Below are 14,027 nucleotides of genomic sequence, written 5' to 3'. Positions count from 1 at the left end.
GTGTGTATTTTTGAATCAGGTTAGCCAGATTGATTCATATGCTGTTGGTAGATTCTTGTCATCTTGTTGGGCTGTGTATGTCATAAAGGGGAGCCATACCGGGGTGAAGGCCTCTTCTTCTATTTGTCCCCGTGTCAGTTTCAGTTTATTGGTTGGTTTTTCTAATAAGGCTGTTTCCCATACTAAGTCCCCCCCCCCCTTTTCTAAACCTAAATGTTGAACTAGCTGTACAGCATCATAGCCTGTGGCCAATCACAGCTGATGACAATTTGAAGGTAAGCCACGTGGTGCAGGCTGGTCCATGTGGCACACAAAAAATAGCATACCAAAAATAGGTGTTCATATTTCATGCAGCCTCCACACATTGGCCCTATCATGCAAAGTGGCCACCGGCTGGAGGCTATGCTCCTGCATTCTGTTCACAAGGGAAGGGAGCAGTGCTTAAAGGTAAAAGGACCCCTGACCATTAGGTCCAATCGTGACTGACTCTGGGGTTGCGGCACTCATCTCGCTTTATTGGCCGAGGGAGCCGGTATACAGCTTCCGGGTCATGTGGCCAGCATGACTAAGCTGCTTCTGGAGAACCAGAGCAGCGCACAGAAACGCCGCTTACCGTTCCATCGGAGCGGTACCTATTTATCTACTTGCACTTTGACGTGCTTTCGAACTGCTAGGATGGCAGGAGCAGGGATCGAGCAATGGGAGCTCACCCCATCGTGGGGATTCGAACCACCGACCATCTGATCGGCAAGTCCTAGGCTCTATGATTTAGACCACAGCACCACCCGTCCCGGAGCAGTGCTTAGACCCAAGCAATTTACTTGAATACAAATATCTGCCCAGTTCTTCAACTGCAGAGCTAAACCACACATCACAAATTTAAAACCTTACATCGCCCGCAGTTCACTGGTTGACCGCAGATAACTCTCTCCCTCTTACTGGAGTCTTCAGAATATTTTAAGTTGCATTACTGCATTGTGAATGATCATCCATTTCCTCGCATCAGTTTACCAAGCAATCATAAAGAAAACAGTATTTTGTGGTAGATATGACAGCTGTAAATTTATAAACATTTGCTTGGATGTGCTGCCTACCTTTTTTCTGTGCCTTTGGCTTCTTGTCATACTGAAGACTTTCCACTTCACTGTCTGTCGCGTCATCTTTTATGGGAGGAGAATGGCTAACCCGGGGTAATGCATTTTGAGGACCAGGCTCAGGACTCCTTTTTTGACCATGCATTGGAGATGAAGCTCTTTTCACATTTTCAGACTCAACCTTTGAAGATAACTGAGGCTGAACGAAACAATAGTGCCTAGTTTAAATACGTGATCCTCGGATGAGGGGCAGTATAGAAATTTAATAATAATAACAATAACTTCATTTCATACATGCGTACCAGCAATAATATTTTCTATTTTTATTTGCATTTTTAAAAGCATATAAAAAGGAGAACAATTGAGCTGTACCTGAGAAACTCTGCTATCTTTTTGAAGAGATACTGATACCCCAACAGTGGGAGCCATATCCAAAGGGACGGGTGGCAGCTTTTGCCGGGCTCTGTTAGGTGGAACAAGAATATATGCTCCTTCAATTGCTACTGGATGTTGAAGGATTTCCATGCTTCCTTTCTTCAACAGCCCAGTTAAAAGTATTTCAGTGCTTCCAAGAGACTGGTCCCCACAGCAAAGATGGATCTATGTTTCAAAAGGGTATCATGAAAGCGACTATAATGAGCATTCAGTACAAAAACGATTACTTACACCCAACCAATGACATCTAAATGGAAACATTATGTCCTTAAAATAAATAATGTGTTTGTAATGGATGTTGGAATAAAATAAGCCAAAGAGCCTTCTTTAGAAGGTTATCCAGACTGCCTAATCTTCCCAGACTGTCTTATCCTCCGAAACCCTGTATTCTTCAGGTCAAAAGATAGCAAGAGGCTCCAAGCGGTCATGTTTCAGTACACGATAAGGCACAACTCACAAGCTCTAAGGGGGAAGGAAGAAGGAAAGGCCAAGATGGAGCATTTTCATAGCTTGAGGGTGCTCCCTAATCCATCTTTCTCACTAGAGGCACAACTAACATCTGGGGCTAGAAATTCCTTCTCCCAGCTTTGGCTGGTACATCTGTTGTGACCAGGATAACCTGACCACAGTGGTCCATGCAATGGTAATTGTAAGAGTTGATTACTGTAGCATGCTTTATATGGGCTGCCCTTATATCTATCTGGTCCAGAAGCTGCAACTAGGACAGAATTCGGCAGGTTACTGGTAACAATGTTAATTTGCTGAGAGAGCTGCATTGGTTGTCGATTTCCTACTAGGGCAGGCTCAAGGTTCTTGTGTTAATTCACAGAGCCATAAACAATTTGGGCACAATGTACTTTAAGGAGTAGCATGATTCTTTATGCTGTACCTCAATTATCAAGATCCCCTGGTGGGGTACTTTTGGTGTCTCTCTGCCATGCCCCTGAGGTTTGGTTGTCCTTTACCAGGGAGCATGTTTTTAGTGTGGAAGCTCTGAAGAACTCCTTGTCCATAGAAAAGAAAGTCTAGCAAGCTTTCTTTCAGACATACTCTAAAAACTGAGCAGTTCATATTTTTTTACCAAGCAGTTTATACTGATACTACTGTAGTATTAGCTTTTTATTCTGCCCACTGCCTTGTTCTTCTATTTTTATGAAGGTGCAGCTCATAAGTAATAAAATTAACAACATATCAAAATAGTTCTTAAATTTGATCTGCCATAACACACTAAATTCTTATGGTATCCTCATGGTCTCTTAGCAATTTGGACTGAAGAGGAGTCACACACTTCAAAACAAGATGCAACAGCTAAATCTTTGTTTACCAGAGAGCAGAAATGGATGCTTACCTTCAACTTTGAGTGAGCAAAAAAATAAGCTCTTAGAACTTCAACGCTGCTGCGTATTCTAACAGATGCTCTTTCTGGCTCAAAGTTTGGATTGATCAAATCAGTGAATGGTTCGTTGGTAACATCATTGCCCAGGAGTGAATAGTAGAAGAAGAACTCAGGCTGTCGTTCTGGAAGTTTCATTGTGGTAGGTATTAGCTGTTACAAAAAAAGAGTAGAAAAATGCAAACAATAGGTCCTCAACACTGCTCATACGATGTTGTGAATGTTCATGTCTATTATCAAAATAGACGTGCTGTATTCCAACGTCTATTCAAGTTTTAAATATTTAACATGGATAACATCAAAAGCTAAGGAATTCCAAGGCTGGAAAGTTGTCCTTGCTCACTCTCCCAAGCTCCTGCCATCATGAGGGCAACACTGTAACTTTGAGGTTGGTTTAAATTTTTAACAGCAATAAAGGGAACAATCATTCTTATACAGAATCGGGGGGTTATGAAGAACCACCAAGTCATGCTGCAATGAGACATGATTTTTCACATGTTAGCCATCCAGAGTCTGAAAGCTCCACCACAGGCGAAACCAGATAGTGGTGCCATGGATTGGCATTATTACCTGTTCTAACTGTGTAGCAAATGCAACAGTGACAGACAGAACAAAGTAGTCTCTGCAATATTCTGCTGGTCCAATTTGATGGTATCCTTCCTCTTCGTTAAGCACTGCTGCAAGATTTTTGGGATCCAACCCAAGTTGCTGAAGAGGTACTTTAAAAAGAAAACAAATGCCTTCAGTTGTATTCTGAACATAATAAAATCTATTGGGAGCTGAAAATATACAGAGATGAAATTCAGAGAGGACAGTGTCTTTAAAAAAATCCTATTAGCCCTGGGCTAGTAAGGGGCTGAATAAACCCCATCTCAATCTAGTCACCAGTTACAACAGGGATGAGGGATGTGCAGCCCTTCAGATGTTGCTGGATTTCAACTCCCATCATTCCAGACCTGATGAGAGCTGGAGTCCAACATCTTGAGGACCACAATTTCTACATCCCTGACCTACACAGATTTCATCTCAAAGCAGATGAAAAGGCAGATGAAAGGACAGAAAACAGCTATGTAAACCCTAACTCTCCACTTTTTAATACTTTATTTGTCTGCCCTGCTGGCATTGATTGTCTATGTTTAAGGATAAGGATTCACCTTCCTGCTTTTTTTTGTAAGAAGAAAATAGTATCATATCAGTTTCATGAAGACCAGAGAATAACCATCTGTACAACCTGAAGTTATACCACACATACCCAACACCTGTGCTTTATTTGTCTTATGCTTTTTACACAAACTTGCCCAGAAGTGTTGGGCACATCTAGTAAAAGAATAAGTTAACAAAACAGAGACAGAAACAAGGAAATTCACTGTTTACAATATTCCACTGAGGTTATACTTTACTAATCTTGACAACAAAATTTAAACAAGCTTTAGGACAGAGAATCGTATGAAAAATAAGGGGGAAAGATGAAAACTTAATACAGAGTAAAGATGAAAGCTTAACGTAGAACAGTGTTTCCCAACCTTGGGCCTCCAGCTGTTTTTGAACTACAATTCCCATCATCCCTGACCACTGGTCTTGCTGAGGATTATGGGAGTTGTAGTCCAAAAACAGCTGGAGGCCCAAGGTTGGGAAATGCTGACGTAGAATAAAGATGAAAGGTGAAAACATAATATAGACCAAAGCTTTAAAAGAGGATAACTGAATACATTGCTTTTCTGTCTTTAATTAATTACTATTTTATATCTAGAAAAGCAGAAAAAATATAATCAAATATATAGAGAGAAAATTAAATAACAAAATATAATATGTAAAATTCATGAGTGGTTAAGATATAAAAATAATTCTTTGTGTAATAAAGTAGGAATGGAGAACCTGTAGCCCCCTTGATGTTGCTGGGACTCCAGCTCCCATCAGCTCCAGCCAGCATGGCCAATCATCAGGGATGATGGGAAGTGTAGTCCTACAGCATCTCGATATTGACAGATTGTCCACCTTTGCCATAAAAGAATGGAGCAGAAACCTTGTAAACCACTCAGATACAGGACAGGCCATTAAGATGTTTAACGTGAATACTCAAATGTTCTTAGCCCTGAAACTTTGTCAAAATGAGCAAAGATGAAATCACTTCAACAGTCAGAAATCAACTATCAAATCTCTCAGACTTCAGGTTGTAAGATCAAGTTTTTCCGCCCAACGGAACTCCAAAACCCACCATCTGGAGCCAGGTGCAAAGTAGCACCATGAGGGTAGGGATAAATTTAGAATTAAGTAAGAGAATACTGCTGAGCAGATGCTCAGCCCTAGGATTTGCGATCAGAACAAAAGAGGGAACAAAACAGAATACAGAGGATTTGTACAGTGAATTTGCCAATACTAACCAAGGATATTTTAGGATCTCCATCAACTTGACGTAACTGCAGAATTCCCACAATTTTCAGAACATAATAGCATTTGGTGAAGTGTTCATTATTCTACTAACCTGTTACATCTCTGGGAGGTGCGTCCTTCGCTTTAAAGCCATCTGTGGATGCCTTAGTATCAGTTTCTAGCATTAGACTGAGTTGCAGCTCAGATTTAAATTTGGTGTATCTATTGCTCAGTAATGGATACCACTTTGGCGGCTGCAGAGATTTGATTAAAACAAAAAGTTGGGTGAAATTATACATACACGGTATTGTCGTCAGATAAAATCTCTCTCCATGTTGGCTACGTTTTACAAGATCTTACATTTAAAGTTAAGCCTAAGACAAAGAATAGTTGTGATCATACAACACTGTTACAGCAGAAGTGAAATTATATCATGTGTTCACACTTCAATTTTCAATTTATTAAAAAAAAGGGGGGGGGGGGAAGAGGACAAGACTTTGGCCTAATCCAGAGATCTGAAAACAGAAGTAATACCCTCTTTCCCTAGTAAACAGATGATTGCCAGAGATAATCTGTTTAGAGGCAGAGGGCATGACTGCACTAGCTTTCGGCTACCCTAATATGGGGGTGAAGGACTCCAAAAGCACATAATATGTTCACCACCTACAGCTGAACTTTCTATATCCAGAATAATTCTGCACTTGACTCTGCTGCCATCTGTTCATAGAAATCTTAATTCCCTCCATGAAAAAAAAATTGTTTAGAAAAGCTAGTCATTCTGCCCCTCCCACCAAAAAAAAAAAGTACAAAGCAACTATTTAGAGTATATATCATAGGTTATTATTTGCATTTAGCCTGCTATGGTGGACAAAGGCATATCCATTAAATCCCTTTAGTAAATAAGAGCAAGAAATTTATCTGCTACAAACCATGGCAGATAATCATCTTAATGGGCAGGTCATTGACCTGAGCTTTGTTATCAGGTTATATAAATAAATATGCAGCTGCTTAAATTTTTCTTGAATAGCCAGTCATTTTAATGACTGTTCTGTGCTGTTTCTAATTTGTTTAAAATGTTGTTATAGTTTCACACACTGTCCTGGTATTTTAAGATAGGGCTATATTTAAATACAGTGGAACCTCGGTTGTCGAACCTAATCCGTTCCGGAAGACCGTTCCACTTCCGAAACATTCAACAACCGAGGCTCAATGGGTGGCCGGAGAAATCAATTGAAAAAAACAGAGAAACATGCCTTGGAAGCCATTCGACTTCCAAGGCGCGTTCGAAAATGGAAGCATTCACTTCTGGGTTGTCGGCATTCGAAAGCCGAAACATTCGACTTCCAAAGCATTCGACAACCAAGGTTCCACTGTACTTCCATAATACCGGCCTGCCCACAGAGACAGGAGAGGAAAAGCCTGGTTAACAAAAAGGAAGAGGAATGAGTGGAAAACTCAGAGTGGGCACAATAGCTCTCTGCTGCCTAGCCCCTCCATGTAACCAGCAGCGGTGCATAGTTTTGGGAAACCAGGTGAACAACACCGACCCGCCAGCTGATATTTGGTACAGCTCAGACACAGGTTTACCACCCCAATGAGCAAATATGTCTAGAATCTGCCATTCAATAAGAGAATGAAAATCAATACCATTTAATCTGGCATATCTGATAAAGGAGCGCATATTCATTTATTGTAACGTGTTTACGCCGAGTTCTATACAATACCTGTTTCTTCTCTTGAGCAACTCTCAAATCTAGTATAATGTAACCTACAGGCTCTTTGGCGGAAGAGAGAGAATCCACAGAAAAGCATTGTAACTTGATAGGTGTACGCTGTAATCTGCAAGGAAATAAATATGCAATAGCATTAAGGCATTGGAAGCAGTTACATAAGCTTTTGGCTCCCCAATGGTACACGCAACATTTTTACTGATAAAACCACCTAGATATTATCAGAAACAGTAGTAAATATTTTAATATATATTATATTGCAAGTATTTCTTTTCAATAATAAGGAAACTTTCACAGTTATCAAGCGCATATAAAATTTTCCAACCTCTCAAATAGGCTCCAGGTATATGGCAACAGTTAAATATAAGAAAGCTGGTTACTTTTCTTGGAGGTGAAAACACAAGAGCTTAAGACTGCTCTTTTTAGTAACTATCTGAGCTTTCTAGCCAAATGCTTTACAGAAAAGGAGATGGAATACACTCATAGGTTTTCCAGTACAGTTCAGGCTAAGTTACTGTAGTCATTCTTTACAAGATTCTAAATACATGCAACAAGCACACACTCAAGCAATTCAGAAATCTTTTGAGAAAATAACCTGTGTTGGTGAAGAGCTTTCCTGTCAAGTTCCCAAGCTAACTCCGTGGCAAATTCAGGTTGATCAATATGTTCTACAGGGTCTGTAGCTAGAGTTTCACCATCAAACTTTGCTTCTACCACAAGCATATGCTTTGGACGTTTTGGAAAGTAACGACCTGGAAAAGGAAAAAAGCATATTTATTAGATAGCTCCTTCATAAACAGCTGATAGTATACTATTTAGGGCATGATGTAGCTGCTTACTGGGCACACTGCATGATGTAGCAAACTACTGGGCACACTGCAGAATCTGATATATAAACCAAAGGCTGTTCCTTGGTTACCTGTACAAACACATTTTTCAAAGAGCTGCCTCAATTCTGCATTGGTACACAAGAGCACAAAAAGAAACAGGAAGTACATCACAACTAAAACTGCTTGTGTGCACAGTCTGCAGTGCACAAGAACTACACAGAGCAAGAACTACACCAAGAAAGTGACTGGGTCATAACTGGCAGTCACTTGTGTGATGGCTTGGTGAGTCATGGGAAGAGATTTTGATTTTCTGACAGCCAGCATGCTGACCCTCCAGCTTTCCACCTGGAGGGAAACATTAAAAGGTAAGGAACGAAGGCTTAGGATAATTCATAGTGTTTAGTTCAGTTCTGGTACACAAAACCAATTCCTCGGCTCAGAATTCTGTGTATGCCAGTTACTGAATCTCCTGTCTGTCGTAGAAAATGAGGCAGTCTTGCAAACTTTAAGTCTATGAACTTCTTTAAGTTACACTGTGCTATACACAAACCACAGCTGCAATTCTGTTCACATCTGGAGCTCAATGGGACCATTAGTAAATATGTGTGGAGTGTTTGTATTCATCTGTGTGGATCTATCTACTGATGGAGAAGAAATAAAAGGCAAGTAGATAATTTTTTTCTACCATATGTCTAAATATGGACTAATTTCATATTGCCTTAAGTTTTCACTATATCTGTACTTAACATTTTCACCAGTAACGTTTTAATAATTGTTGTTCATCACTATGCTACAAGCCACAATAAACTAGATAGTTGAAGGAGAATGCAACGTACATGTTAAGATCAGGTTAAAATTACTATGAACAAATCAACCAATAAAAGATTGCTGAAATCAGCATTTTAATCTTTTTGAAAGTTAGATGGTGTATAAGCAGAAAATAAAATATACATACATTGAAAAGTACTTGGAAGAACCACAATATGCAGGAGTTCGTTGATTTTTTTTAAAAAAACCTAAGCACTCCTAATTCTAACGCATCAGAAACATTGTAACAAGAAGTACCAGCTACATATTGCTTCTTTGAGAATATGTACATAAGATCCCCAGGTGTCCTGAGTCCAAACCCTGCTCATCTCATGTCTATCTTTAGAATGACAAGGTACTGGTTTCCAATGTTACAACTATGTTTTCCTGTGCAATACCATACTATTCTGAGAAGACAGGCAATGTCTACTGTAATAACTCAGTACTAAATTTCTGAAGCAGTAACACAGAATTATGATTCTGACTACATATGCTGTTTTCGTGCCATCTATTAATCCTACTCCCCTTATACCTGATCATTCCGTTCAAAAATTTCTCCCTTCTTTTTGCCAGCTTTTATGTTGTAAACACCATAACTCTGCCACCGAAATGAGAAACTGAAGCCTGCAAAGAATTTACAACCTTGGATCTGAAAGCCTTAGTTGTTAGCTCAAGGACATGATGGTAAAGTGGGACGGTTAGCAATAGTTGTAGAAACACTCAGACATGCTCTCTCCCATTTCCATTGCTTAATGAGTTGAAGATGCAACTCTGGTACTCTATATTTTCAAAAGAAGAAGCAGGAGCTCTTTCACCTGGTGTCAAGAGCATGCAAAACCCTTTCCGCTTACAGAGATGCCTTATCAGACACTTCCAAATATAAAATCACCCCGCTGCCTCCACATTCATTATTTACACAACCAACCACCACATGGTAAGAGATATTTTGGGCAGTCTTAGGCTACAACCCTATACATACTGACCTACCTAGGAGCTGGTTAGAGCATGGTGCTCACCATGCCAAGATTGCAGGCTCCATCCCTGTATGGGGCAGCTGCATATTCCTGCATTGCAGGGGCTTGGACCTAATGATCCTCAGGATCCTCTAACAATGCTACGTCTTGCTGAATTCAAGAGGGACTTACTTCTGATCAGAGAATCACACTGTTGGGGGGTCAACTCTCCCAAAATTGAAGTCCGCTCTACAAGCATGGGTGTACCCAGGGAGCTGGGGGGGGGGTAGCTGCACCCCCAACTCAAGCAAATAAATAAAAATACTTAACTGACCAATTGCATCACAGATAATTCGGTTCTGCCCCCTCCTACCGCTGTGTGTGTGTGTGTGTGTGTGCTATTTGGTGGTTGTTTTAGTTTGATTCCAAATATTGTGCTTTTATATTTTGATTTTGTTCTGTGAACGGCCCTGAGACCTCCGGGTATATAGGGCGGTAGCAACTACTCTATTCCAAACTTAAAAATGGAAAGCGTAATGCTGGTGGTCAACAAAAGAGGTTTAAAGGCTCTCTCAAGGCAAATCTAAAAAAATGTAGGATAAACACCGACAACTTGGAAACACTGGCCTGCGAGTGCTCCAACTGAAGAACAGCCTTTACCAAAGATGTTATGGGTTTGAAGATGCTCAAACTCTGGACGAAAGGGAGAAACATGCTAAGAGGAAGGCACGCTTGGCAAACCCTCACCATGATTAACTCCTGTCTAGAAACCTATGTCTCCACTGTGGAAGGACATGTGGATCCAGAACTGGGCTCCACAGCCACTTACAGACTCACTGTTAAGACCGTGTTCATGGAAGACAATCTTACTTGACTACGAGTGATTGCCAAAGAAGAAGAAAACATAAATTCAATAAATAATAAATAATAAATAATAATAAAGCCTGTCCCTTCCCCCTTAAACAAATACAGTGGACGCTCAGGTTGCGAACATGAACTGTGTGGGATGCATGTTCACAACCTGCAGCGTTCGCAACCCACAGTGTTGCGTCTGCGCACATGCGGGTTGCAATTTGGCACACCTGCGCGACCGCCGAATCCTGGAAGTAACCTGTTCCGGTACTTCCGGGTTTTGGTGGGTCCGTAACCTGAAAAAATGCAACCTGAAGCATCTATAACCCGAGGTATGACTGTACTGGCTATGCCGATGCCCACAAGTAAGAAGGTAAAGGACCCCTGACCATTAGGTCCAGTCGTGGCTGACTGGGGTTGCGGTGCTCAAGGGAGCCGGCGTACAGCTTCCGGGTCATGTGGCCAGCATGACTAAGCCACTTCTGGTGAACCAGAGCAGCGCACAGAAACGCCGTTTACCTTCCCGCCGGAGCGGTACCTATTTATCTACTTGCACTTTGATGTGCTTTTGAACTGCTAGGTTGGCAGGAGCTGGGACCAAGCAACGGGAGCTCACCCCGTCGCGGGGATTCGAACCGCCGAGCTTCTGATCGGCAAGTCCTAGGCTTTGTGCTTTAACCCACAGCGCCACAAGGAGGGTAAAGCAGCCACCTTACATGGGGGCTCACACCTTGAACCACGTGCCCCAGGTTCAATCCGAAATCTCCTAGCAGAAGTGGGAGAGACCCCTTGCCTTAAAAACCCCCGGGAGCCGCTGCCGGTCAGTGTAGGCGACATTGCCCTCAATGGGTGGGCGATCCAACTCCCTTTAAGGCAGCTCCCTAAATTATGGGTGGGGTGGAGGCTTCCATAGATGAATGGGTCTCTGATTTTTTTTTACTTTCCTTTTAACACCCTCCTCCTCTTCCCTGCGCCTTACCTTCCAGGATAGAAACCACAATCAGGAGCTGGTCGGCCCTTGTTGTGCCCATTCTCCTCCAGGCGGGCTCTCTGCTCTGGCAGGCAGGGCGCAAGGCTCTCGCGAAGCTGCCCTCTCCGCTCCCGGTCCCCACATCCAAGCCAGTGACGAGGCCGGGCCCCAACGCCCTCCCCCTCCTCTCTGGTCCCGCCGGCAAGCTCCCCTTTGGCGCCTCGGGCGCGCTTTCAAACCAGCCGCCGCCGCCGCTGCTTAGCAACCGGGAGGCGGAAAGGCAAGGACCCGAGGCACAGAGAGACGGGGCGGGGAGGAGACAGAGCGGCGCTTCCGGGATGCCGCTTCAACTTCCGGACGCTGCTGCCTCGTTGTTTCCGTCGTGGGGTGGGGAGGGAGGAACGGGCGGCGAAGCGCGCGCGCGCTGCAGCGCCACCTATGGGAGAGGCGGTGGGAAACGGGAAGAGGTTTTCGAGGGCAGCGTGGGGAAACGGAGGCGAGGAGCGCAGGCTGCGCGTTTGTGGCGGGCGATGCCGAAGGAGGGATGGATTGCAGCTCAGTTTACGTGCTATCTGCTGATCTCACTCCCCGGGCCCCGTGTTCATACCCTCCAACATTTTATTTTATTTTAGTTTAGTTTCTGAATTTATATACCGCCCTACACCCGGGGGTCTCAGGGCGGTTCACAGAATAAAATCAAGCTATAGAACCACAAAATATATGATAAAAAATAAAAACAACCACCCAATAGCACCCCCGTCCACAAAAAAATCCACATTTCTCCTATGAAAATAGGGACATCCTGTTCCATCATTAGCATCATTTTATTATTTATACCTCACCCATCTGACAAATGCTCCATCTGATACAGAAAAATAGGGGTGGTTGGTTTTTGCTGTCCAACTCCCCAAGGGACCGAGCCCTCGAAGTCCATGATCTGTCAAAGATGAATGAACGGAGGCAGGAGCCAGTGAAAGCAAGGCAGAACTTTGTTTTCTCTGTTGCAACAGAATTCCGTCCACTCCTTGCAAGGAGGCAAGAGAGACCTAGAACTTAGAAGTAACGTCTCTTTTAAGGGTTTGCCTTTTTGCTTGGAGAAGAAGAATTAGTTCCATACAGTTTATATTTCGCTATCTGAATGGCAATTTCCAGGATACATGGAACAATCCGTTTCTTTGGAACCTGAAAAAGAAAACAGAGAATTTTATTACGGCATATTCCTCATAAATATGTTCCGTTTGAATCCGTTTACATTTATATGAACACTAATGTTATTCAAGTTATATTTAATTAATAATGGTGGAGGGAGAGTGGGGGTGGGGGGTGGAAGTAAGCACAAGTGTTGAAAAGCCATTGAGGGGACATTTTAACTTCCCAGGATACAGTGGTACCTTGGGATGCGAACGGCATCCGTTCCGGAGCCCCGTTCGCATCCTGAATGAAATGCAAAACGCGGGTCGTGTTTCGCCGCTACCGCGCATGCACGTGACGTCATTTTGAGCATCTGCGCATGCGCGAGCTCCGTTACTTCCGGGTTGCCGCGGAGCGCAACTTGAACGTGCTCAACCCGAAGCGCATTCAGCTCGAGGTATGACTGTACTGGGAATGCAGAAACACAGGAACTTCAAAGTGAGACTGCAACCATTGACTTACAACTACTATTAGAGCTTCACATGTGGCATTTTAAAATATCATGCTACAGATATTAATTGGCTTGCCAATGCCAGGATTTTTGTGTTATCAACATACATGGTTTTACGCTTTGTTTTTTTGGGGGAATCACTACTGTTAGTAGTGTGATTGCCACTCAATGCTTTTGCTGCAAGAAACTAATATGGCTGTCCCTCTAGAAAAATTATACCGTTTGGCTCTTTAGAATGGGTACATGTTAACAAGCAACCCCCACTCCAACCTTTATGTCACTACTGCTCTAAGATAGTTACCACTTTCATCTCCTCTGTCTCACAGTGGGTGGATCTACACACAGGGGAAAAAAACGTTATAAATAAGTCAGAAATTAAACCATTATAACAAAATTTTAAAAAACGCTATGGGAAATCACTTATAATTTTTTTGCTCTCTGGCACCATCTGGTGTTGCATGTTTATAACGCATTCAAAATGCTGTTTCTTGAGTAATGTTGCTGAGTCCAGTGTAACAATCATAATAATCATAATAATTTATTATTTATACCCCGCCCAACTGGCTGGGTTTCCCCAGCCCCTTTGGGCGGCTTCCAACAAAGACCAAAAATACACTAAGATGTCACACATTAAAAACTTCCCTGAACAGGGCTGCCTTCAGATGTCTTCTGAATGTCAGGTAGTTGTTTATCTCTTTGAGATCTGATGGGAGGGCGTTCCACAGGGCGGGCACCACTACTGAGAAGGCCCTCTGCCTGGTTCCCTGTAGCTTTGCTTCTCGCAATTAGGGAACCGCCAGAAGGCCCTCGGCACTGGACCTCAGCGTCTGGGCAGAATGATGGGGGTGGAGACGCTCCTTCAGGTATACTGGGCCAAGGCCATTTAGGGCTTTAAAGGTCAACACCAGCACTTTGAACTGTGTTCGGAACGTACTGGGAGCCAATGTAGGT

General features: G+C 42.7%; 1 protein-coding gene across 1 annotated transcript in view; it reads right to left on the bottom strand.

Annotated features, from left to right (window-relative positions):
• CEP120 (centrosomal protein 120) overlaps window positions 1-11,789 on the bottom strand; it is a 37,324-nt gene extending 25,535 nt beyond the window's left edge. Inside the window, exons 1-8 of the mRNA XM_083403807.1 lie at window positions 11,444-11,789; window positions 7,618-7,774; window positions 7,017-7,131; window positions 5,405-5,546; window positions 3,493-3,641; window positions 2,878-3,075; window positions 1,467-1,694; window positions 1,095-1,293 (exon numbers count right to left, since the gene is read on the bottom strand). Coding sequence (XP_083259933.1) covers window positions 1,095-1,293; window positions 1,467-1,694; window positions 2,878-3,075; window positions 3,493-3,641; window positions 5,405-5,546; window positions 7,017-7,131; window positions 7,618-7,774; window positions 11,444-11,495 — 1,240 coding nt within the window. The 5' untranslated portion in view covers window positions 11,496-11,789. The remainder of the gene's footprint in view (window positions 1-1,094; window positions 1,294-1,466; window positions 1,695-2,877; window positions 3,076-3,492; window positions 3,642-5,404; window positions 5,547-7,016; window positions 7,132-7,617; window positions 7,775-11,443) is intronic.
• Between the last annotated feature and the right edge of the window lie 2,238 nt (window positions 11,790-14,027).

This window comes from Podarcis tiliguerta, assembly GCF_965153285.1.
Source record: "Podarcis tiliguerta genome assembly, chromosome: 11".
In the NCBI taxonomy this organism is placed as follows: Eukaryota; Metazoa; Chordata; class Lepidosauria; order Squamata; family Lacertidae; genus Podarcis; species Podarcis tiliguerta.
Note: the sequence above shows the minus strand (reverse complement) of the source record. Positions and strands in the feature narration are given on the sequence as shown.